General features: G+C 40.1%; 1 protein-coding gene across 1 annotated transcript; it reads right to left on the bottom strand.

Annotated features, from left to right (window-relative positions):
- Window positions 1–4523: 4523 nt before the first annotated feature.
- On the bottom strand, window positions 4524–24618 carry ATG2 (metallopeptidase M24 family protein). Its single transcript, XM_087700195.1, has 10 exons — window positions 24462–24618; window positions 24220–24337; window positions 24027–24111; window positions 22670–22819; window positions 22436–22589; window positions 5604–5819; window positions 5368–5504; window positions 5151–5242; window positions 4893–5072; window positions 4524–4802 (listed from the first exon to the last, which is right to left on the bottom strand). Exons 2-10 carry the CDS (start codon window positions 24311–24313, stop codon window positions 4735–4737), a joined length of 1176 nt encoding a protein of 391 aa, XP_087556321.1. The 5' UTR covers window positions 24314–24337; window positions 24462–24618; the 3' UTR covers window positions 4524–4734.

The raw sequence follows: 24618 nt of genomic DNA, 5'->3' as shown, positions 1-24618 counted from the left end.
AAGTTTTGATGCACTCCTCAAGTAAGTACTTTGGTTAATGTGCCCAAAAGTAAATGGATTTTGAGGATACTATATGATCACATAATTATTAAACATTTGCTATACATGTATGGATCTCATATGTAGGCTTTTATTGAAGATTTTTCCATCACAAAAGAAATGTCAACCTAAGTCTTCAATAATGTATGTAGGCTCAGTAGGGAGAGTGCATTCATTCCACTTTAGTAAGAGGACCTCAATCTTTTCATCGTAGATCAAAGATTTGGAGGCTCTAGCAAAATCCTCACAAGTTCTTAGGAGCTCAAAAATGGATGAGCTTTCAGCTACTAAGTGAATAATTGAAATGCAAATATCTAACCCCTTGGTAAGGGGAGACCTTTAATCAAACTAGCTTGAATCTCATGATCAATTTTCTCCAAAAATGGATGTGTAACCAAAGCAAAACGAAGTGGACAAGTTAACACCCTTGTTGGATGGATCTTTTCAATTCAAATAAAATAATCAAATAAACATTTATATTTATTATAAATGTACGATTAGAGAAAAAGGCATGGACCATTTTGCAAACTAAGAATTTAAAAGACCTCCTCCTACCCTATCCTTTCTAGTACCTGGTGCCCTCTCCTAGGCTACATTTACTGCACACTCTTAACATCATCAACTTTCACTTTGTTTTCCACCTCTACATCCAACATTTTTTTGTATCAGTAGGCCACTCTACATCAAATCTCCCTCTTGTAGCTATTGCCCAACTGCAATTTGCTGCTTGTGAATAGTTGCCATCATCTTCAAGTAGTTACATTACTACATTTACCAATTCCATCTCCAAAGAGTGTTGTGTTTTGGTTTCCAACCTACCATCTTTTCACTTTCAACCTCATCTCATCTCCAACTCATGGTTATTGCACTTAGGATCCATCTCTAATGGATATCACCCTCCAACTAGTCCCTCGCTCTACTCCCACAAGAGGCATCAAACTATACCTTTTAGCATCTTGTACACTCTTTTCTTTGTTTACAAATTTCTTCCATTCACTTTAGAGTTTTTTTCTTCTCTATTTGTGTTTTGCATTTTATATTATGTATTTTTACATTTTTGTATTTGTGTTTTGAGATCTTTATGTTTTACTCATGGTCGTATGCTCATTGTTTTCTTTTGGAAACCCTAGCATACCTCCAAAACTTGGTGACTACCTCTATATAATTATCCCAATTAATGACAGAGTCTACCACAAAAGAAGAAATATTACTCCATATATTCTTGACAGATGAAACATTACTCCATATATTCTTGACAGATGAAACATATTTATTCTCATATAGGAAAGAGGTATTTAGCTTGAAGGGGAGAGGACCGTAAGGTGTGTCTTAAGCATATTAGTCTAAATGTCATCAAAAGTGGGACATGGTCCAAATCCAATACATCTCCCAACACATCCAATGAGATTTCAAAGGACAACTAAATACCTTCTCGCCACAAGCATGGATTCTATGAAGTGTGCCTCCCTCCCTTGTTTGATCCTAATGATTTTTGTGTGTGAAGTGATAGTCCAGATGCAATGCCTAGATAGTTGATAATATCCACCAAATTGGCCCTCAATTTAAGAATTTCCACTATAACTTCTCTAATTCTAGCATGCAACCATTTCCATGAGATCTATCGTGAAAGAGAGTTCCTTCCTCGAAAAGGGTCTACCCAGCAAAAGGGCAATCTCCTTATTGATTATAGCTTTGGTGAGACCCAAAAACTCCCTAATGAGGTAGTCCCTATTAGCATCACCCTCAAAGGCCCTCCCTACAATAGCATGGAGTTTTTTAAAAAATAAAACATTTATGGATGAAGAACCATATACTTTGTCTTTTTTGTGATGGAATTGAAGGATATCATTTCTCCCTCCCATACTTTAATGGTGAGCTCCTGTGAACTAAAGAACCATGATACTCTTCCCTTTTAAGCTTCAAGAAACTTCCACACTTCTTTTTCTTCCATTCTTTTACATTTGTGGATCATTTTTCCACTTAACCACTATACTTCTAGTCCACTTCCCCTTTCATTGTAGCATTTGACACAAATTTACTTCCATCGACAAGGAATGGGTGGGAAGGAGATAGCATTGCACTTTGCTCTTGGTATGTGACACCATTTTTATAAAGAAGAAAGAGAGAAATTCCACCACTTCAACATGAAGAAAGGCTAGAAGCCCACAAAAGTTCACCTTAAAGCACTCCCTATCTTTCGGCCTTTCTTTAATACACTCCCACCCATGCCTTTAAGGAGACAAAAGAAAACACCCTTTGGATTCTTGATGAGGCTTGCTTTGTTTTTAACAAATATCATGCATAGCATATGAACTCATGTAACAAAGAGGATAATTAACCTTAGCATTTTTTTTCAAATAAAAATATCTTCTTTTTTTAAAGGTCATGGAGGCCACAATAGCATGGATGCTCTACATGAAAGAGAAGAATTATTGTGAAGGGAGTGTTAGAGAGGGGCGGCAAGTGAGAAGAGTTGCATGTCCTCATCGGGGCCAACCATGGAAGGAGGCACTAGCTAGCCACAATGACTAAAAGTGCAAAGACAAGCTACAAGAGTATCCATCGTCCCCATTCATTCATTTTGTTTTCTTCTTTGTTAGCTATTACTCATGATGTAACCATTATTACCGGCCTTCTTTCTTCAAAATGGGGTGGCCTTGCAATCATAAGGATGCAATACAAGTTCCACCACTCATCGCCAAATCTCTAACTGAAAGGACCAAATCTTCCTTCCCAATGGATCGGAAAGAAACCTATAACAAGAATACTCCACAGTTGTAGTAAAAAAGAAGTCTCATATGACAAGAAGACTCCACCCTTGTAGTACAAAATGAAGTTTGCTATACATTGAAAATGAAGTCAAGGAAATGGCAACCAAATTGCAAGAGGAAGTACAAATGGATATTGAAACATTAGCAGAGGCAAATAAGTAAGATATGATAGACAATCTTTTCTATAGATAATGAAACTACGTTGCAAAAGAAAATTGTGTTCCATGCACAAGTATCTTCCCGATGAGCTCCCCAATGAGTGGCATGAAGAAACACAACATAAACTAGATGACAAAGGGTGTCAAACACGTCTAGACAAGTAGGCTACTAATCAAACCAAGACCAATATTGGAAGAATAATGGTTCAATTGGATGGTACATTGGGATACCATCAACAAAGGAAAGAATCAAGTAACCTTCGAGTTGACATCTAGAAGAGAAAGTTAAAATATACGATAATAAAAATGTGGATCACATGCTCTCTCGCTCTCTCTCTCACAATCAATCAATCCTCCAAACACACAAGGTATAACTATCTAGGTGATGCAATACTAGAAAGCACTTACTTTGCAAACCTACTAGCTTGCCAACCAATCATGACTCAACACCTTGTTGCCCATTGTGATTGGGGCATTCATTCTCAATAAGTTAAATGGAATCTACAAGGGGGGGTTTTATAAGGTTGGCAACAACCAAAGTGGAGAGATAATTGTGCCACCCATTCCTTTGGTAAGGGTTTGGTCATCATATGGTTTCTATAGTACATTTTGCCTCCTTCGTATGAAAGCTTATGGTTACGGGTGTGTTCACCCAATATGATAGAGTAGCGCATGCGTTTTATGAAATATTGTTGCCTATGGTATTATTTGCATCTTCAACATTCATCACATACTTCTGTAGCAAAAGCACTATAAATTGTGGCACGCATTTTCCACCACGCAGCAGCCCGTCACTGGTGAGCATGCAAGCTGGTGGTTGTAATCCACATCAACATCTATCACAGATAGGCACCATGGATTTTGATGGGCTCCATAGAACCTCAGCTTTCATCATGATGGATGTAATTCATATTAGCATACACCTTTGTAAGGCTCAAAAACTAAGTCAAAAGATAGCAAGCTACTTTAAAAAGGGACCAACCATGATTTCTCACCCATCATTTCTAACGCTACAACATTAATTAGAACATCTAAGACCCCTTCTTCGCGCGGTTAGTACAATCTGCAAGGTTGTATGACTTGTTCAAGAAATAATGGTATGGCTTCTGCATTGGCGACGAAATAGTACAAGCATGAGCACACATATCAAATGGTCTCACATAAATATACGTAAAAGAGTTCCAAAATGGATGGTAAGAGTATATTTTCAGATGGAAAGAATCCGTGATACTTAAATTCAAAAGCGATCTTTTAGCTAGGGCACTTTCCTGGAGTGCTTGTAAAAGACAATTTCTAGGTTGTACGCTTTTGTATTAATTCTGAAATATTTTTTCCATTTCAGCTTTATGAGACTGAAGTTCATGTTTTGCCATTCGAAGCATCGAAGCCCATTCAGTACGTCCTCAGGCACTCTTTCAGAGAATTTTATAGCTTTAAGCAAGCTCTTTAGATACAACCCTATGAACTCGAACAATCACAGGTCAAAGAGGGCAAACGTTTGAACTTCTTTAAAGATCAATTTGGGTATGGGTAGCTGCAGTCCATTAAGACTTATGAGAATGAGGGTCGTTTTGAGAAATTTCACAAAGAAGGGGCCATTGGGTCATAATACAACATCAGCAAGTTGGAAAAATTCAGTTCTGTAGATCTTCCTTAACATAATAAATAAGTTCATTCCCGCTACAAGCTTGTAATAAAAACTCTCCAAGAGACAACACAACTCCAGCCGTATTCTACCTAAAGGGGGAAAAAAGCCACAGGACGACCTATGCTTCACTGTCATCAGCAGCTTCGGTAGCATCTGCCATCTCCTCTTGTCCATCACCCTTTTTGGCTGAAAATACACACCTCACTTGAGCTTAGTGAACTCTTTAGGTAAAAAAGCTTCAAAAATGATCTTGACAAGAGGATTAACAATACATACCTTTCTTCTTCTTCCCTCCACCTTTCTTTTTGGCTTTTGTCCCCAATGCAAGCCATGCCTTGATTTCCGGATCATCCACCACCTTGCTTGGTTTCAATTCTTGGATGGGGTGGCCCGTCACTTTGTCAGAGCCATTCGGCATTAAGAGAACTGTGAACTTCAAATGTGCCACCAAGTCGCCTGTACCTCAAACTATTATCAGAATCCTGTAAGAGTCCAGAATAAATCACTTTGAGCAGAAGAAGTGATGACACAAACCTGGTTTTTCATGAAGAACAGGATAAGGCTGGAGAAGTTCATGATTCACACACTCAACCAAGCCCAATTTTGCTCGCTTCTCTTCCAGGGCCCTGTTGCAGAATCAACTACTAAACCAAATATACAATAGGAAACTCTAGAGCTACAAAATTAATCCGCCTCCTATACTAATGTGCAATTATTTATAGTGTTCAAAGGCACTAACAGAAAAGCACACCTGGCAGTAAACGGCATAATAGGAAACTTCTGATTGATTTCACTGAATATGAATCTTGATGCTTTCATTTTCAGGTGGTAATTCTTGTCCACTGCCCTTTTGTAAACAGTTGTTTGCTTCTCATCCAGCAACTTAGGCTGTTTAAAAATAACAGTGTCACAAACCAGCAGAAGCCTGTGCTACCAAAATTCAAAAACATTAAATTCTTGGCAAAAAGGAATAATAAGAAACCATACCTTCCCTTCACCAGTACTCATGACGATGTCTACAGCATAGACTTCATTTTCCTCAAACTCAGCATCATCAACTCTGGTCTCTGGATTACTCACACTGAGTATAACTTTGTTCGCATCAATGACAAACTGTTTCATTTGATGACTCAAAACACCCTCAGCAATCTTGCAGTCATAAGCAGCAGCAACCTTGTGCAGAGCATCAGTCACATCCTTGTTCTGCCAAATAATGCAGACTAATTACGTATACACCAAAACCATGTACCAAGAAAACACACTATCTAAAATCCCAAAGAACAAGCAATTGTAAAAATCAGAAAGCCTTGTTACCAAGAGCACACTAACAGGAAGAAACTTAAATGAACGCTTATCAAAACAAGCAAACAATTAAGTAAAAAGTAAAGTGTGAACACATAAAAAGAGGAAAATTTAATATAAAGCATTTAATGAAAACAGAAAAAAGACCACAAAGCTTATTCCTACATGTAAGAGCATTTCAATGGTAAGCCGTACATGCATAGCTACATGGAACAGGGAAAGAAGAACTGAAATGGGCACAAAGTCAATGGTAAACTCTGTACATGCATAGCTAGCATAGCTACATGGAACAGGGAACAGAGAACCAAAACAGGCACAAATTGGAATGGGGAGGCCCCCATCTAGGAACAAGGAAAACATGGGGAATGGGGAGGCCCCATACCAGGAGAGGGGGGAACAGGGGGGGAAAAAAGACAAAAATATAAGATTTTTTAAATAATTCTGCATTAAACAACTTCAAAAGTATTCATAGATACTCTAATAGCACACTTCAAAGATATATGCTCGCAGCTGCAAAGAACTTATTAAGACTTGAACAATGAATACAATGTAAATACTAACACAATGCTGAGTGACAAGTCACAAGTGGACACAACCAAGAAAACTCTAACAAACTATGATTAAAGTTTAAAGATTGAACACTCAAGAGCCATAATGATAATTTGCAATTGTTTGAACTTCAAACTTTCAAGTCACAAGTGGCAAGTCCCAATGCCAACAGTACATACAAACGTCAAAAATAAAGTCTCTAGTACATCAAAAAGATACATGTAACATCATACTGCAAGTCTCAAGATCATATGACATAGATTGAATCAAGACAGACCATAGATGTCTAGAGTCCAAACTCCATGGACCATATGGAGTCCCAGCTTCTAGGACCTCAAAACTCGTCTGCCATGTCACCGATGCTCTCCTCTACTACCTCCTCTGCTGCCTCCTCGATCTATAACCCGGCCATGCTGTCTACTGCTCCTACTCCATCTCTCACAGAGCAAAGGGATCAATCAGCCTTCGCAGTGATATTATTGCAAAGCATATGTAAGTTTGCACTTACAAAGGCAATCACTGGCCTCCTGCACACCAAGGCTGCTCCTTTTTTGGGATGGCTGTAAAAGTTCCACAATTGCTCCAAACAAGACGAGCTAACAGCCTGGCTCAAAATAAGAATTGCTAGACAGAAAAGGTGAAGGCCATCATATCCATAATCATCCCACCACAAAGCACCACCTCTAATGAACCTCTCTACCTTTGCATCACCACAGCCATATAAACCATGACTAAGCCTATACAATGTAAGCCGATCCGTCACTATGTGCCTTGCATCAATATCAAGAACCATGCGCTCCAAGATGTGCCTCCGACCATCACTAACCTCCTTGTTATTCTCCTGCCCACAACCCTAAAATGAGGGCCCAACATAAGTGCTGCTGAATGCAAAGGAGACGCATAAGCATCGCACCATGTCACACATAAGGTGCAGATCTCATCATATTGATCCTCAACTAGCACCAGCTCCTCTAAGCGCTCAATCATCCTATCCATAGCCTAGTAGGCCTTGCCAATACATGGTTGCATCACATCTACAAGGCACAATATGTGTAGGATTGGGTGAACAATAGCATCAATCCTCTTCACCTCATCCCAAAATCCCATGTCCTCAGTTGTGCCCATGCATAACATCCCTACACAAGAAGTCGTAGACAAAGCGAGTGAGTACTTGAGGAGAATCTTTTTAGACTTCTTTGAAAATTCAAGGCGAACATACTAATGGTTAAGCACAAGTGTCACTATCTCAACAACTTTGGTTATCATTTGCGTGGCCATGAAAGCTTACCAATATCCTTGAGAAGATTATTTTAACATTGAGTTGTGCAATAACAAACTATAATGTGGGGGTAGAAGCTCTCAACTATAGCACCAGCAGCTCTTGTTTGTTGGCTCACCATCTACCATGAATGCCACAACATTCTACGGCCCAACCATCTCAATGCTGTCTATCCACTCGTGGGCAAGTACATCGACACTCTTGCCTATGCCTAAAGCATCATGTGATGATATAAAGTACATCTCGCCACGGAATATGCTACTAGCCCGTGAATGGATCTCCTACGACTATTTCTCCATCCATCTATGATCAACATCACACCATGGCGTGCCTAAAGCCTCCTAGTATCCTATGTAGCCTGCTCAACCTTGCGTCTCTCCTCCATGGGAGTTGTACACAACTCCTCTAATGATGGTGGTGTACAAGGGGCCATATTCAACAACCTTCCTTAGCATTTCCTTAAAGAGCTCCAATCTAATTGATAATTGAACACAATGCACATCATGATTCATCAATGATCACACATGCAATATTTCATTATGCATAGTACATAAGTATTACAACCTTCAAAGATCAAAATCATGATTACAAAGTTATCATTACAATTTATTTCATTTAAAAGCAAACAATGAAGTTATGAACATTTATTGTTTCTAAAAATTTATCTTGCAATATAAAAGGCAATGTGATCAAAAACAATCAAAAAGAGAGATTTTAAAAAATGATATCGCTTTGTTTTTAATACAAAAAAGAGTCTCATAGGGTGAGTTGAAACACCACATTCCCAACAAGAAACACCAAGTTGGAACATTCCAACTCAGGGAATGTGGTAGAACAAACAAGTTGGAATGGCCAATTGGAATGCCACATTCCCAACATGTTACACCATGTTGAAAAGTCCCAACTTAGATGACACTGCAGAGCACAAACAGGTTGGAACATTCTGCCATGTTGAAACACATTTCCCGTTCCCCTTTGTTATGGAACGCCGTTCCGACATTCCTAGCCTCCGTTTCACCTCTTCCATGTTGCTATGCATACATGTAATAATAATGATCCCCATTCTACATGTAGGAGCATTCTGTTAGCGATCAGATTCCCTGGCCGTACAGGCGCCTGGTCGGACTGACCAGTCAGACAGCCACGTGGCAGTCCGACCTGTACTGATCAGTCGGCTGCATTTAATGCAGCCAACCTGCCATTTCTGGGTGCATACTTTCTGGCTATTTATAGCCGATATTCTGCACAATCTTCCACACTTCTGTTTGCAGATTACAAGCTGGAGATCGTGCAGACTGCAGCGTACTTCAAGGTGAACAGCAGGTTGCATCGTCGAGGTGGAGACACGCAGTCCCGTGCACTGCGCCCGTGTACAAGACCAACAGCAAAACAAAGATCAACACGAGTGTTGAGGAGCCAAATCAATGATCCAATCAACTGATGATAGCGGGAAGCATCCTCCAAGGGAGAATCTGAATGTGAAGTGGCCTTCCAGTTCGGATCCATAGGAGTAGAAATCGTCCGACAATCCTCCATCGCAAAAGAAACCAAGAGCTCCTGTACATATCTCTGCTGAGAGATGAAAATCCCCCTTTGAGACTGATAAATCTCATGGCCCAAGAAGAAGTGGAGGAGACCCAAGTCCGTCATCTCGAACGCCTAATGTAAAGCTGCCTTCGTCTCTTTGACCTTCTATGCATGATCACTTGTGACAATCAAATCATCAACATACAACACAAAAAGCACACAACCAGCCTCGGAAATGTGTACATAAAGCTGCGGATCGGCCCTGGAGCGCCGATATCCCAACTGTTACTGAAGGAACGAGTCAATCTTCTCATTCCATACACGCGGAGCCTGCTTGAGGCCATACAAGGCCTTCTTTAACCTGTAGACTTGCCCATATGAAGATCCAAAGCCAGGAGGCTGCTCGACATAGATCTCCTCCTTCAAATCACCATTGAGGAAGGCCGACTTCACATCCAACTAGTAAACAGGCCATCTCCTATGGCCAGCCAAGGCAAGAACAGCTCGAATAGTCGCCATACGAGCAGTGGGGGCAAAAGTGTCATGACAATCAATCCCAGGGCGCTGTGCAAAACCTTTAGCAACAAGGCGAGCCTTGTGCTTGTCCAAAGAACCATCGCTAAGGTACTTGGTCTTGAAGACCCATTTGACGCCAATTACATTCTTATTCGAGGGGCTAGGCACGAGATACCAAGTGCCATTCCTCTCAATAGCCTCCAACTCGGCTTCCATAGCTTTCTTCCATGGTGCGGACTGTAAAGCCTCCTTCACGGAGGTGGGCTCTCGATTCTGCATAACACGGGTCATCAAACAATAGTTAGAGCAAACAAGCTCCGTAGAATGTGCCTCCGTGACCGCCACGGACCATCCTGCGGTCCCCACTCCTCAAGGACCCCCTTGATCCCTGAATCTGGGAGTGTGTCACGGGCCCAACGAGGAGGAGACCGGACCTCTCCTCGTCTCTCTCCATCAGCTGAAGACTCTGGGATATCCACCGGTGGTAACTCCTCAAGGGTGACCGGTGGAACAATAGACTCTGTATCGGAAACAGAATCAGAATCAAAAGGCGCGGGCTCAAAAGGAACTGTCTCAGGAGCCCAACTCTCCCTTGGATCTCCAAGAACGGGATGCTCCTCACCCGCTGCTATGGCCGGAACCTCCACAAACCGCACATCTCGACTGGTGTACACATCCCGCTTTACGGGATCATACAAACGATATAGCCTTGAGACTAAGAGCTGTAGCCAACAAACACCTGTCTTCGAGAAGCCACTTCAAATTCATCACGATGAGTCTTGGGAATGTGAACATAAGCATCACACCCAAAAACCCTGAAATAAGAAACATCGGGCTTAGTCCCAAAATAAGCCTCAAAAGGTGTCATTCCATCAACGGCCGAAGTGGGGGATCAATTAAGGATGTGGACTGCAGTAGCCACAGCCTCGGCCCACAGAAACTGAAGTGTCTGTCGGTGCTCCATCATGGTGTGCGCCATCTCGATCACACTTCGGTTCTTCCATTCAAGAATGCCATTTTCTTGAGGAGTGTTGGTGTTAGCAAACTCACGGTGAATACCTTTATCTGCACACAAACGAGCAAACTCATTAGAAACAAATTCACCACCCTTGTCGGGTCGCAAGGTCTTTAATCGCCGGCCCAATCGGTTCTCCTCAAAGAGAAGCCAATCCTTGAAGTGGAAGAAAGCCTCCGACTTCAACGCCAAGAAATAGGCCCAAGTCATCCTGTTGTAGTCATCTACGATCAACATGACATACGAGCTCCCTTTCAAGGACTCGTTCCGCATAGGGCCACAAAGATCCGTAGATACAAGCTCCATCGGTGAAGTAGACCGCCGTGAAGCTTTGTTGGAAATCGCATCCCGATGCTGCTTCCCACGAATGCAAGAGACACATGGTTGCTGGCTCACCACTATGTCCGGCAACCCTTGAACAAGCTGTCCACGTGACACTCTCCAAAGATAATCATAGTTGAGGTGACCAAACCAAGCATGCCATAGCTCTGACTGTGTCTGAGAGATAAGAAGAAGAGTAGGAAGAGCGGTAGAAGACGTCAATTTTTAGATGTCGTTCTCCTCATATCCTGATGAGAGAACCTTCCTTGACCCACGATCAAGGACTCGCACTGAATCACTGTCAAACTCCACCAAAAGGCCAAGTAAACAAATCTTATGAACCGAAAGTAGATGATACCCTGGACCTGGCACATGTAACACCTCTGAGGTATGAGTACCACCACGTCCATCTGAAATAAGCTGCATTTCACCCCGTCCTGCAATAGACACGGAAGAGCTATCTCCGATGAGAATCTGCCCACGCGAAGGTCGCAACTGGGCAACACCAACTGTTGAAGGAGTCATGTACCGAGAGGCACCACTGTCAACGATCCACCCTCGAGCCTGGGGAGCTGTCATTGCAGCATCAGAAGCCTTCGGTGTAGAGTCCTCAATGACTGCTAGATGAAGAAACGCAGCTGATGAGGGTGCAGCCACCGCTTCAAAATCCTTTGTATCCTTGTTGGTGTCCTTCTTGTCTTTGTCAGGGCAATCCTTCTTCCAATGGCCGGTCTTACCACAAATATGGCATGTGGATTCTTTTTCCTTGTCCTTCTTTGACTTGTTGTCCTCCTCCTTCTTTTTTTAGTCCTTCTCCTTCTTCTGAGAGGCTTGACCTGTCAAGGCTTCCGATTTGGAAGCATATTGTCCCTTCAGTTGTTCCTCTTGGAACAAGACCATAGGAACCAGCTCTTCCCACCGAAGAGTAGACTCACGTCCCGAAGCAATAAGGGCAGAGTAAAAAGCACCGAATCGTGACGGCAATTGGGACAAGAGTGTGATCACCATGTCTTCGGAGGAAATCGGCTTCCCCGCATTCTGAACCTGCATCTGAAGCTGTCTAAGCTTGTTGATGTGCTCCCGCAACGAAGAAGACTTGTTCACGGACAAGGTCCGCATCTGCACCGCCAAAGAAACCCTCTTCATAAGGATCATCCGGTTATACATCTGGTCAAGCTCCAGCCATATCTCTCGAGCCACCGTCAAGTGCTCGATGTGGGCTATCACAGCTGTAGTACAAGACAGAAAAAGAAAAGAACAAATTCGGGTATTCAGTTTGTCCCAGTGAGACTGTGCCTTGGCCAACTCCGCACGAGCATCGGAAGAGAGTTTGGACTCATCTCTCACCGAGGACCGATCGATCTCCTCCTGTACAAGCTCCGCCAAATCGTAAGACTCAAGGATGGCCAACATCATCACGCGCCAGATGCGGTAATTGTCGCCATCGAGCTTTTGATCTGCGGGATGAGCCGGTAGGACAGGCACCTTCCGATCCATGATCGTCTGGAACTCCAAGTCACTCTGTAGACATCTTCACCTGTAATGCCTCCACAAACGCAAAAGCAGCCCCCTCTAACTATGAGAACGCAGCCTGCTAGGGCTCTTTCTTCCGCCTCCCAAACCTTCTTCACCCGCCAGAGGCAATGAATAAGTAAAACCTGCACTTGAAAGCTGAAAACTCAGCCTTCCTTCTCTTCAAACAGCAGTATACAGCAGCAAATCCACCAACTGGACTCCTTTCCCGCACGCCCACGCTCGCTTCAGCCTTGTTCCGATGCGCAGCCCTCCCGCTCGCCCTCGAACGCTGGAAACACAGCCTTGTGTCGCGATGGAATCTCCTCTTCAGGCAGGTTCTTCACTCAATCAGCCCTTCTTCACTGCTCTGATACCATGTCAGAGTGCAGCGATGCGAATGCGTGGGACCAAGACTGAGAGAGAGAGTGAACGCAGAGAGGAGAGAGAGAGAGAAAGAGGCAATGGAAGATGAAGATCTGTTGTATAAAGTGTGCTGTATACAAAGATATACAGATATATACACGGGCGCAGTGCACGGGACTGCGTGTCTCCACCTCGACGATGCAACCTGTTGTTCACCTCGAAGTACACTGCAGTCTGCACGATCTCCAGCCTATAATCTGCAAACAGAAGTGTGGAAGACTGTGCAGAATATCGCCTATAAATAGCCAGAAAGTATACGCCCAAAAATGGCAGGTCGGCTGCATTAAATGCAGCCAACTGATCAGTACAGGTCAGACTGCCATGTGGCTGTCCGACTGGTCAGTCCAACCAGGCGCCTGTACGGCCAGGGAATCTGATCGCTAACACATTCAATGGTAAGCCTTACATACAAAACCACCACATGGATGCAATATGGATTCCATGACTCATTGCCAAATCTCTAATGACAACATTTTGGGGCTCCTTAGCTATTGGCAACAACTTTCTTCTTGGGCTAAAAAAACAAGGCAACACCAAATTTCAATCTCCTACGCAAAGAAAATAAAATTTCTTCTCTTTAGCACTCACTCTCATCCCATTACCTATTCTCATTCTTCCTTAACAATTACCAATATATGCAAACATTGGAAGTGGAGATTTTGATAAATCCCTGCCATAAATCCTAATTAACAACAAAAATTAGGGTTTCAAAACCACCTCAAAAAGGGTACTCAAGAATGAAGCTTGGAGACTTAAATTTGAGTCACTCAAATTGAGAATTTTAAAAGACTCAAGTGGCCATTCGACCATCAAATATTTGGGGCTGGATTTATCACCCTTGGAGCACAATTTAAGGCCAATCCTTGAGTACACCAAGGGGCAATTTGGTTTGAAGGCTTGCAAGTCATTTGGATAACAAGAGACACTTGGATTAACAAAGAAGATCGAAGAATCTCGGTGTACTCCATCCATTTGCAATAAAACATAAAGAAATATTGCAAGGGGCACCAATTTTGGGGCCACGTATTGTCCATTATCCAAGACTAAGTAGTAAATTGCGCATTTCACTTTATGTAATCTAACTCAAGGAATTAAATTGCAAAAAAGGGTGCCCCCAGTTTATGTAATTTAACTCAAGTAATTAAATTACATGAGAAGTTAAGTAATTAAAACCGCAAGGAAAGAGCTGAAAAACAGTTGTACAACATAGGAAATTAAGGATTCCTAACAAAAGCTTTGTTTGTGAGCAAGAGGGTAACATGGCTAAAGATTGTTCTAATAGTCAACAAGCTGGAAAATCAAATAATCAAAGAGATCCCAAGGGAAAGACACCCAAAATGTCCATTGATTTGGTGACTAATGTTGTAAGTAATCGACCCAATGATTATGCTACTGAATTATAATATAGGGCAAAATCAAAGACCAACATGCATTAATCTTCTTTGATAAATGGAGCAAGAGCCAACTTTATCTCCACAAACATGGCAACCTATCTAGGCATCAAAGAGGAAGAGATGGAACGCATAGGAGAAGTTGGTATGGCATGCAAGGGCCATACAAAACATGTGAAAACACTCACTAGAAAGCTTCGCTTGCGCGTTTAGGGATATGTGGACAACGAAGAGTTTATCATTGCACCACTTGATGATTGTGATGTCTTGCTTGGTATGCTTTGGTGCCATCATGTGCATGTAGTGATTGATTCATATGCTAGAGTGATTACTATTCAACATGAAAGTATGACCCATACTTTGGATATAAAATTGAAAGGGAAATTTGTCCCATCGAATGATCATAGCATAGATCTTATCCCTAGAAGTAGACCTAATAAGCCACCATACACAATAGGCCTTGGAGCCATCATGTATATGCAGTGATTCATTCATATGCTAGAGGACAGTGATCACTACTCAACACAAAAGCAACGAACATACTTTGGATGTGAAATTGAAAGGGAAACCTATCCATCCAAAAGACCATGGCATAGAACTTATCCTTGGATATGGCCCTCCTAATAAGCCATAATACATAATAAGTGGAGCCTAGCAAGAGGAGATAATGAGTCAAGTAAATGAACTGTTAGAAAAATGTTGGAATATTGATAAGATTGATGATGAAAATGTTGGGACATGTCTAAGCTAAAAAAGAATTGCATGTCGTTTACTTAAAATATATACTCATTGCTTTTGTCAACCACTTTTGGGACAACTACCGCCTGAATGGCCAAAAGATCATGGCATTATCCCTAAAAGTGGCCCTTCTAATAAGCCACCTAACAAAGTAAGTGCAGCCAAGCAAGAGATAATAAGTCGAGTGAATGAACTGATAGGAAAAGAGCTTATTCAACCCAACTCATATCCCTTATGTTCTCCAATCCTTTTGGTACAGAGAAATGATGGATCATGACATATGAGCATTCACTATCATACATTAAATAAAATCGCAATAAACAATTCATTTCTAGTTCCTCGAATCGAATTGACCATATTGACCTAAAAAGTAGATATCATCAAATAGAATTAGACCAAAGGATATTCATGAGATAACTTTCATGATATCTTTTGGATTGTATGAATCTCGTCATGCCTTTTGAACTTACGAATGCTCCTACCACATTTAATCAAATGATGGATCGCATCTTTAAGCCACATAGAAGATTTGTAGGCACATTCTTTAATGGCATGATTGTCTACTCAAAGAATGAAGCAAAGCATAGAAAACATTGGACTTTATATTCAAAGAGTTACATAAGCATAAGCAGATTATAAATGATTAGAAGAGTGGATTTTTCTTACATAGAATCCATTTTTTGAGGTACAATGTGTCAACTTGTGGTGTTTACATGAATCTTACAAAGGTTGAGATAATATGCTCATGGCCACCTTTAAAGAATGTGCACGAGATCCACAATTTCTCAAGCCTATGTTCCTATTATAAGAAATACGTGTGCAACTTTGCTGGAATTACATCACTACATGCTTTGCAAAATAAGCATCTTTTAAGTGGATAGCAATGGAAATTTCAATGTTTTAAGTTTAAAAGAAAAGATAACTTCAAATCCTATGCTGGTGTTGCTTAATCTAAGCAAGTCATTTGTTATTCAATGTGATGTATGTTATAATAGTATAGAGACTATTTTAATTCAAGTTGGTCAAGTTATGAGAGTCGAGTTCTCCGTTGGGCAAAGAGGAATTCGCAAGTTTATGAGAAAGAGTTGCTTGTTGTTGTAATCACTTTTAGCATGGAAATACTATCTCTTATGGGTTGATTTCACAATGCAAACAAACCATTAGATATTGGGCTACTTTTTGACTCATACTAAGTTGTCTAACAAGCACATGAGATTGTCAACTTCTCATCCATATTTCACTTTAAAATTGCGCACATAGATGGGAAAAAGAATGTGATAGTTGATGCATTGTCATGTTAGCATAAAATTCCATCTATCAATGACAAAGAATAAAATCTTTGAGGTTGATCGTTATATGAAAAGCATAAATACAATCTATGCAAAGGTAATTATGCTCTTAAGAAGTCTGAAGAGAAGCAAAAGAAGCCAACTAATCACCATAGACGTGCTTTGCAATTTGCAAAGGGCGATTATGTGTTGTTACATTCTAAAAAGATAAGGTTGAAACATATGAAAGGTAAATACAAGTATCCAACGCTGTATACAAGATAGTATGGTTGGAGAGAATCAACGATATTGCTTATAAACTGAAATTGCCTCCACACCGACAAATACATAATGCTTTTCATGTCAACTATACCAGAGAATGTATTTGCTGAAATTCAGCTAGAGAGTGAGGACTCCAATGAAATATTGGTACTTGAGCAAATTTTGGCACATAACAATTGAAAAATCAAAGATAAAGTTTCTAGCAAATACTTGGTAAAGTTTCAAAATATTCATCAATGGCTACTATGTGCATGGAAGATGACTGGCCAAACCATCCTAAATTGTTGTAGCTTTACCTTTACCATATCAATTAGAGCCGACTTTGGATCGAGCTTAGTCAAATTCGACAGAGCAGAGATCCAAAGTGCTATCTCATTCTCAAGGGGAATATAGCGCTTCCACTTCTCTAGTGATAGAGAGTTCTCCTTATACTAGCTCTCAAATATGTTCCGCATGCATTCAACATTATGCGCTAACGTCTACCATGAGGCCACTATCCAATGTGCTAGTCACTATAGTTGGTATATATATGGTATGGTTTTACAATCTATAGCTCTAAAACTATGCATTTCCATTAGTTTGTATCAATGTATGATCATTGAAAATTGATTGTCAACTCCTAGTTTGCAAAGAATGACCATCGATACTCAATGGTATTCAACTAGTTCCGAGGACAAGAGCATGTTTTATGAATGCCATTGATAATTTATGCTTTGCTATGGTTGTTTAGCCAAAATAGTTGTGATATACTAATGAGAGATACATTCTACGAGTTTTAGATAAAAACTTTGGATTCTTTAAGAGTCTTATGCTATAGTAATACTGAATGGAACTTTTCAACAAGTATTTGCTTTTGGCATGATTAAGCAATAACAATCAATATTATTTTGACTATGATGTTTTTTGGAAAATAGCAATGCACTAAATTATGATTTGGCATATTACAATGCAATCAAGGATAATTGCACGAATTTAAAGGGAGTGGACTATCACAAGGACATGAAATTTTGATGTTTTGCTTAGTATTTGATTAAGAAAGAATTGAGTGTAAAAATATGACTTACACATGCGATGTCCAAGATAGTTATTTCACAATATGGAACCTAAGATCCCAAGATATCAATTGGTATCAACGACAAAACTTGTGACAAGTTATACCTTAACCATAAAATTAGCCATAAAAGCTAATTCATTAATTAGTGCTAGTTCTAAGACCATACATACTAAACTTCTGAAAATTAATATAATAAAGCTAGAATATATTGAAAAATGGCTTTGGAAGGCTACTACTTGGTAAAACTTGCCCATGCAAGAGAAAAAAGGTTGGAGGGAGGTTGGAAGAGAGAGAGTATGTTCTAATGATGAAGCAACACAAGAGAGGCTGTGCAACCATCACCTACAAGAGGAGACCATTTGGAAGCAACCAAATAGACGCAAGCAATAAACGAAATCTTGTAAAGACTCCAACAATCAAGCAACAATGGCCAACAAGGGAGGTGACAACATTTTTGGGCTCTTTGGCTATTGGCGATAGCTTTCTTTTGGAGTTGTCGAGATAGGGCAATAGCAAATTTTCTTTCACCATTTTTCAACAAATGCAACCATCGGAGGTGAAGATTTTTATGAATCTCTACTATAAACCCTAATTTATAGCAAAAATTAGGGTTTCACAACCACCTTAAAAAGCATGCTCAAAAATAAAGGCTTAGAGAGTTGAGTTTCAGTCATTGAAGCCAAGAATTTTAAGAGATTCAAGTGACCATTCAATTAACAAACATTAGAGCTGAATTTATCACCCAACAAGCACAATTGAAGGCCAACAATCCCCAAGCAAGCCAAGGGCCAAGTTGGTGTGAAGGCTTGCTAGTCATTTATGATAGCAAGAGGCACCTAGATCAGCAAAAGAGATTAACGAATCTTCGTGAAACCTATCCATTTGCAATAAAAGACAAAGAAATACCATAAGGGGCACCAATTTTAGAGCCAACAGGCTGTCCATTCTCCAAGACTAAGTGATAAATTGTGCATTTCAATTTGTGTGCTTTAATTGCTTGCTGTAATTATTAATTAAGCGGGATATAACCACCCTCTACAAGGAGAAAGGCAAGTTTCAACATAAAATAGTAAAATAAAATCACTTGTCACTAAATTAATATAATCCTACAAGTATTGTAGCATAAGCATACATCAATCTAACTCATACCGTGCAGATATAACTCCCCCTCTAGAGTACTCTTTCATAGAACCATGTAAATGTGCCACTAAAGTCCTATGTAAAGAAGAAACTATATCTCCATATTAATACAAAGTTTCTTAGAGAGAGTATTTATTAGAAAGATACAATATACATTGGCTTCTATTTTGAACTCTAAATGAAAACCACCAATAAAACAATAGAGCATCACAAAGATAATTTGTCTTAAGAATAGGACTCCTTAAACTCAAGCTATCATGAACTCTTGAAAGATATCTAGTATGAACAAAGCCAAGTCTCCATAATTGAAAACACAATTCTCCAAAATAGCAAGCAATGATAGCATGAATCCAAGCTATATGCCGAACACCTAAGTTCAATACAAGGTGACTAGCTTGTAAACGTATTGCAAGATAGAGGGATGGAAATAAGAAGGTCCCAAGTCTAAGCCAATTCCAATCAAATGATGTGATAGGTCTTACTAGACACATATATATACATTGTAACCAACCTCCCACATACCCAAAGCACAAGCTACAAAAATTCAAGCTAAGTGAGATGAGAACAATCATTTGATTTGCAAGGGTGGAAGCAACTTCTAGGTCTATTTTGCAACCTATGAGCACAAGGCACAAAATTCATACAAAATAACCCCAATCGTCATGAAAAGAGGATATCAACGCCAAGAACACATTATAGAGAAATAGAGGATAAACATTGCATGTCCCCTGTCAAGGTACCTAAACGAAAATCAAAACACAACAATGCTACTCCAAGAAAAGAAAATTGGATCTATTCTACTATACAACAATAAAATGCCACCCTACAAACTTCTAAAAATAAATTTGCAAAGACCTATGTTGTTGGGCATCATTAAAAGCCAAGTGTGCTTGCATATAAATTTTCACACACACACGTTAAAAAACTCCTATGTTTACCATCTAATGCCTATTAGGTTGCAAAAGATGGCTGTCCACACAGAGACCACAAGTTTAAGCCAATTCCCATCAAATAATGTAGTAGGTCTTGCTAAAGACACATATATATGCATTGTAGCCAATCTTCCATGTACCCAATATGCATTGTAACCAATCTTCCATGTACCCAAAGCACAAGCTACAAAAAGTTAAGCTAGATGAGATGATACCAATCATTTACTTAGCAAGGGTGGGAGTGGCTTCTAGGTCTATTATGCAACCTACGAGCACAAGACATAAAAATGTTACGAATTAATCATAGTCATGAAAATAAAGGATATCAATACCAAGAACACATTACACAGCATAAGTGTCACGTCCCCCATCAAGGTACCTAATCAAGACTCAAAACACATTAGTACTCACTGCTACTCCAAGAAAAGAAAATCATGTCTATTCTATGAGACAGCAACAAAATACCACCTTACAAATTTCCAAAATAGAGTCTACAAAGATCTGTATTGTTGGGCATCATCAAAAGCTAGGTTTGGCTACAAACAAATTTTCACATGTACACACGATAAACTCTTATATTTCCCAACTAATGCTTAAAGGCTGCGATAGATGGCTATCCACAAGATCCAACTACTCATAAATAGCTATACACCCAAAGAGTGATTATATCAAGCTACTACAAGTAGCTGACCAAAGTGCAAACTTGGTTGCTACTCCTAGTATCACCAACCAAAAGTCACCTAGTTGATGGCAATATCAATCCAAAGAGTAAATTGAAACTAAATCAATCAACTATAGACTTACCAACAAAAACACAAGTGAACAATAGGAAGAGAGTGAAAATGTCTATATGGATGCTTATCAACATCTCTTCTAAGGCTTAAAACACCTTGCCATCAAAAAACAATGTCATTCAAGATTGTATGAGAGGAAAATGCAGCAACAGTAGCACCCACTAGAGCACAAGTTCCAATGGGAGCAATAAAATCCAAGATAATAGTAGCACATCCCCTTGTGCAACACAAGAAAGAATGAAATACCTAAGCGCATGAGGTAAAGAGGTCCACAAATGAAAAAAGCAAGGAACAAGATACTAGATAGCTACCTCAAGAGACAACAAGACGCTCTCAAGTGTGTGAGGGTGCTACTCAAAGAGAGAGAGAGAGAGAGAGAGAGAGAGAGAGTATGAATGCCATATGATGGAAGCAACCAAAGAGGCAAGAGAGAGAGAGAAAGGGTAACACTACGATCAATATATAGAAAATCCGAAGTGCAAACAAAATTGTCCAAGTGGCCCAAAGTGTCCAACCATAGCACAACTGGCTACAATAAACTAAAGTGACCAAACTAACCAAAAACGAATAAAATTTATCAAGGCTCCACATTGGCATCAAAACCAAGAAATGATATACATTGAGCACAAATATTTCTCATGTCAAAGTGTTTGCTCTTGTGGAATATGAGGCTCTAAAAGGGGTCGATACAAGACCATGACTGACACATATCATGGTCGGAGGAGTCATCACCAAATCCAATGGACTTAGAGGAAACCAAGACTAAGGGTTGATGGCAAAGGAGCAAAAGCTACTACCATAATACTAAATAAAAGAAATTTTACCATTCTCTAACTCTTGTCACCTATAAGGATGCCTTAAACTAAGCCATTGCCCATAGTTCCATGTAGCGAGCCTTTACCTCAATCAAAAACATCAAGTCCATGGCAATGAGTTCTTTTCTTAATACAACTACAAGCTAAACAAAGTGTATACATGATAGCATCACCAGACCTCAACACAAACAAGTGAAGAGTTGTGATGGTGGTGGTCCAACAAAAATTGAAAACACAATAGTGGCATGCCTCAATCAACAAAAGAAGGGAAATATTTGCATCTGTAGAAATCTTGCAATCATCAATTAGATACAATAGAAATAAAATTTGTCTTTAAAAAAGGCCACTACCATATAAAATCACGAGAAGCTAGTAGGGGTGACCTACTACAAATGTTGGTATAGGAGTAGATAATATCACTAAACCTTCCACTTCATGATGAAAAATGAAGTCAAAACACATTAAATTTTCACTTTTAAAAATTAGATAGAAACTACTCTTACAATCACAATCAGGCTCTTGGAAACAAATGCCCAAAAATCTCAAATGAAACAATCATGAGAAAAATATCTATTGAGCAATGTACAAATCATGCATGCAAGAGGAGAGAGCATAATTGGGTCACAAATGTCCATGGCAATTCAACATACACCTTCAAGTGCAAAATTGTAATTCACAATAAAATCTATTCCTTGTCAAGCATCACAAAGAATCATGAATATTAACAGCGAATGTCCACAGCCTAGAGAAAGGCCAAGAAACAATGAACATCATAGAGGGATGTGGAGGAAAAACTGAAGGCAAAGCATCTTTTGCAAGTTAAATCAGGTTTTTTACAATTAGCCCGTTTGCATCAGTATTGCATCTGTAGTAGTTTTAAAACTCTAGCCATAACTAAATAAGCTACCATGGATAAAGAGTACTGACTAAAACTCGGAAATACAAAACGGCTTATTACCTTCTTTCCAGGCCTGATCAGCCTCAGAGCAACTTCTGCCGCTGTGCTTGTGGCAGCCAGAACATCTGCTGCTCTTCCCGTAACAGGCCCTTCTTGAATAACATGCGTATGAGCAACAACAGCTATGAAACCATCAATGTGGCACCCAAGGTCACTGTAGCACACAATCTCAACTTATCAGCAGGGACACATGTTATACATGAAATTTTGGCAGGATAGGCAGTAGCAACTCACATTTTGACTATGTCATTTTCTGAAACAGTAGTCTCGTCAGTAGCAAGAGGAGAAAAGTGGCAGACGACACTATTGAGAGAGATACATGTTGGAAATGCAATTCCCTTGTCAATCTTCTTCTTTGAATTCTTGTAAACGTTTGCAGTTTGCCTGCAGATTATTAAATCAATCATTCCAGGAACGAAAAAAAACAGTCTACAGACTGCTATAGGACCCAATCTCTATACATTGTTTACAGACTGCTGAGGGGATAAGAGTTTTCCCTTATGAACAGCTTGTCACCATGTGCAAAGCATGGTTTCAAAGAAAAATGTTCTCTCAAATGCACAAAAGAATGAGATAACTCTTCAACGTGCAAAGCAAAGTTTCAAAGTAATATGTTTCTATCAAATGGACAAAAGAATGAGATAACTCTTCAATTTGTATGCATTGTCTCCATCCACTGGCTATTCCACTTGCTGCATTTTCGTGACATAGTAAGCAACTGGATGCTGACCTTCTCTATACTTTTTCTACGAGAGTTATGTTGCCCTATTCCACTTGTCAAGCATTTTTTATGCTATCCAACTACTCACTTAGTTGGTGTGATATCAAATGAACAAGACACGTCCCTATATCCCTGAATGCTACAGAAGCATTGCAGAAATGTGGCATGACTAAACTGATTCCCACGAAGAGTGAGTTCAAACATAGGACCCTGTACATCTCATTAGATCCCTGTGAGTAATTGCTTGAGCAAAACACCTGAATCAATCAAGTATTAGTAAAAACCATAGAAGAAAGGAAGAGAAGAATATTAACAGCTTCCACCGGATTTCAACCTTTCCTCCCATGTGCGACTTCTTGAATATAAACAAAGAAAATCGTAGTCTGCAAGAGCCCTGTAAGGGCTATGAGTCACACGTGAATAGTGATATAAAACACTACATGCCAATCAGACCTGACTGGACCAACACTGAACTTGTAGGCCTAGGACAGGACAGTATGCTTGTCCACCACAACATAATATGTTATTTAACCCTTACCCTGCAATCTTTCCTGTACGGATCAAAATGCCACAATGGTATGCATGACAATTTCCAGATTAAGAATATGTTGGAGCACAAAACAGATTAGCTAGTCATTGAGCTCTTGTAATTGCTCTTCCTCGATGAAAGAGCCCATTTCCTTACAGTGAAAGTGCTAAGAGGTATACATAATGTAAGATGCTACAGTCCAACCTACTCCTGCACTCTTTTTGGCATAGGTAGAAGAACACAGGTATAGTCTGCTTGTTCCACGGAACAGCAAATTCTCACATGATGATATCTTGCAACACAAAACAAAAAACTGTTCATTGGCTCATGCTCATTCTTACTCTCTGATAAAGGAGTCTCCCTTTTCGCAGAGGTCCACGACCTTTACCCCAGGCTTGCATTCAGTAATAACCTGCTGCAAAGCCTCTGCAAACATACAGTTTCTCACATTGAAACAAAGTACAAATTGTGCAGAATTCAGAGTCAAGAAATGGTTGTAGACAAATCAGAAACTAAGCCAAGAAGAGAACTTACTGTTTGCAATTTCTGCTGCGAGCTTGTACTTGGTAACAACGTCTGGAGTGGAAAGATCAAGCTCTTTCTCTTCCTTTGCTTCATCGTCTGACATTGCAAGAGCTCACGGATAGTAAACCTACACGGGATGAAAACAATGGGGTAACATAAGGGGACAAAACAGAAGCCACGGACAAAGTCAGCAGGTTATGGAGAAAGATACGCAGAGGCCGGTCTCAAAACAAATCCACTGAGGCACGTACCGAACGCGACTAATAGGGGACAAGATGGGGCTTAGGGCAAAACACAGAAGCGCCTCGCGTGAACGTCGTCCTCCAACCTGCTTCACGTCCTGGCCTTGGTAGACAAAACACTGAGTACCCGGAGCAAGGGTTTTTGATCTCCTTCTGCCAAGCTGGT

This window comes from Lygodium microphyllum, chromosome 19 (assembly GCF_053477565.2).
Source record: "Lygodium microphyllum isolate KBCC chromosome 19, Lygodium_microphyllum_v1.1.10, whole genome shotgun sequence".
Taxonomy (NCBI): Eukaryota; Viridiplantae; Streptophyta; class Polypodiopsida; order Schizaeales; family Lygodiaceae; genus Lygodium; species Lygodium microphyllum.
The sequence above is the reverse complement of the archived record's forward strand: the minus strand, read 5'-3'. Positions and strand labels throughout refer to the sequence as shown.

Excerpts from the sequence above, each read along its gene's own strand:
- ATG2 (XM_087700195.1), bottom strand. The coding sequence starts at position 24,313 with ATGTCAGACGATGAAGCAAAGGAAGAGAAAGAGCTTGATCTTTCCACT. Across the intron at positions 24,112-24,219 it reads CGCAGCAGAAATTGCAAACA|AGGCTTTGCAGCAGGTTATT; the intron begins GTAAGTTCTCTT and ends GTATGTTTGCAG. Across the intron at positions 22,820-24,026 it reads GGAGACTCCTTTATCAGAGA|GCAAACTGCAAACGTTTACA; the intron begins GTAAGAATGAGC and ends AATAATCTGCAG.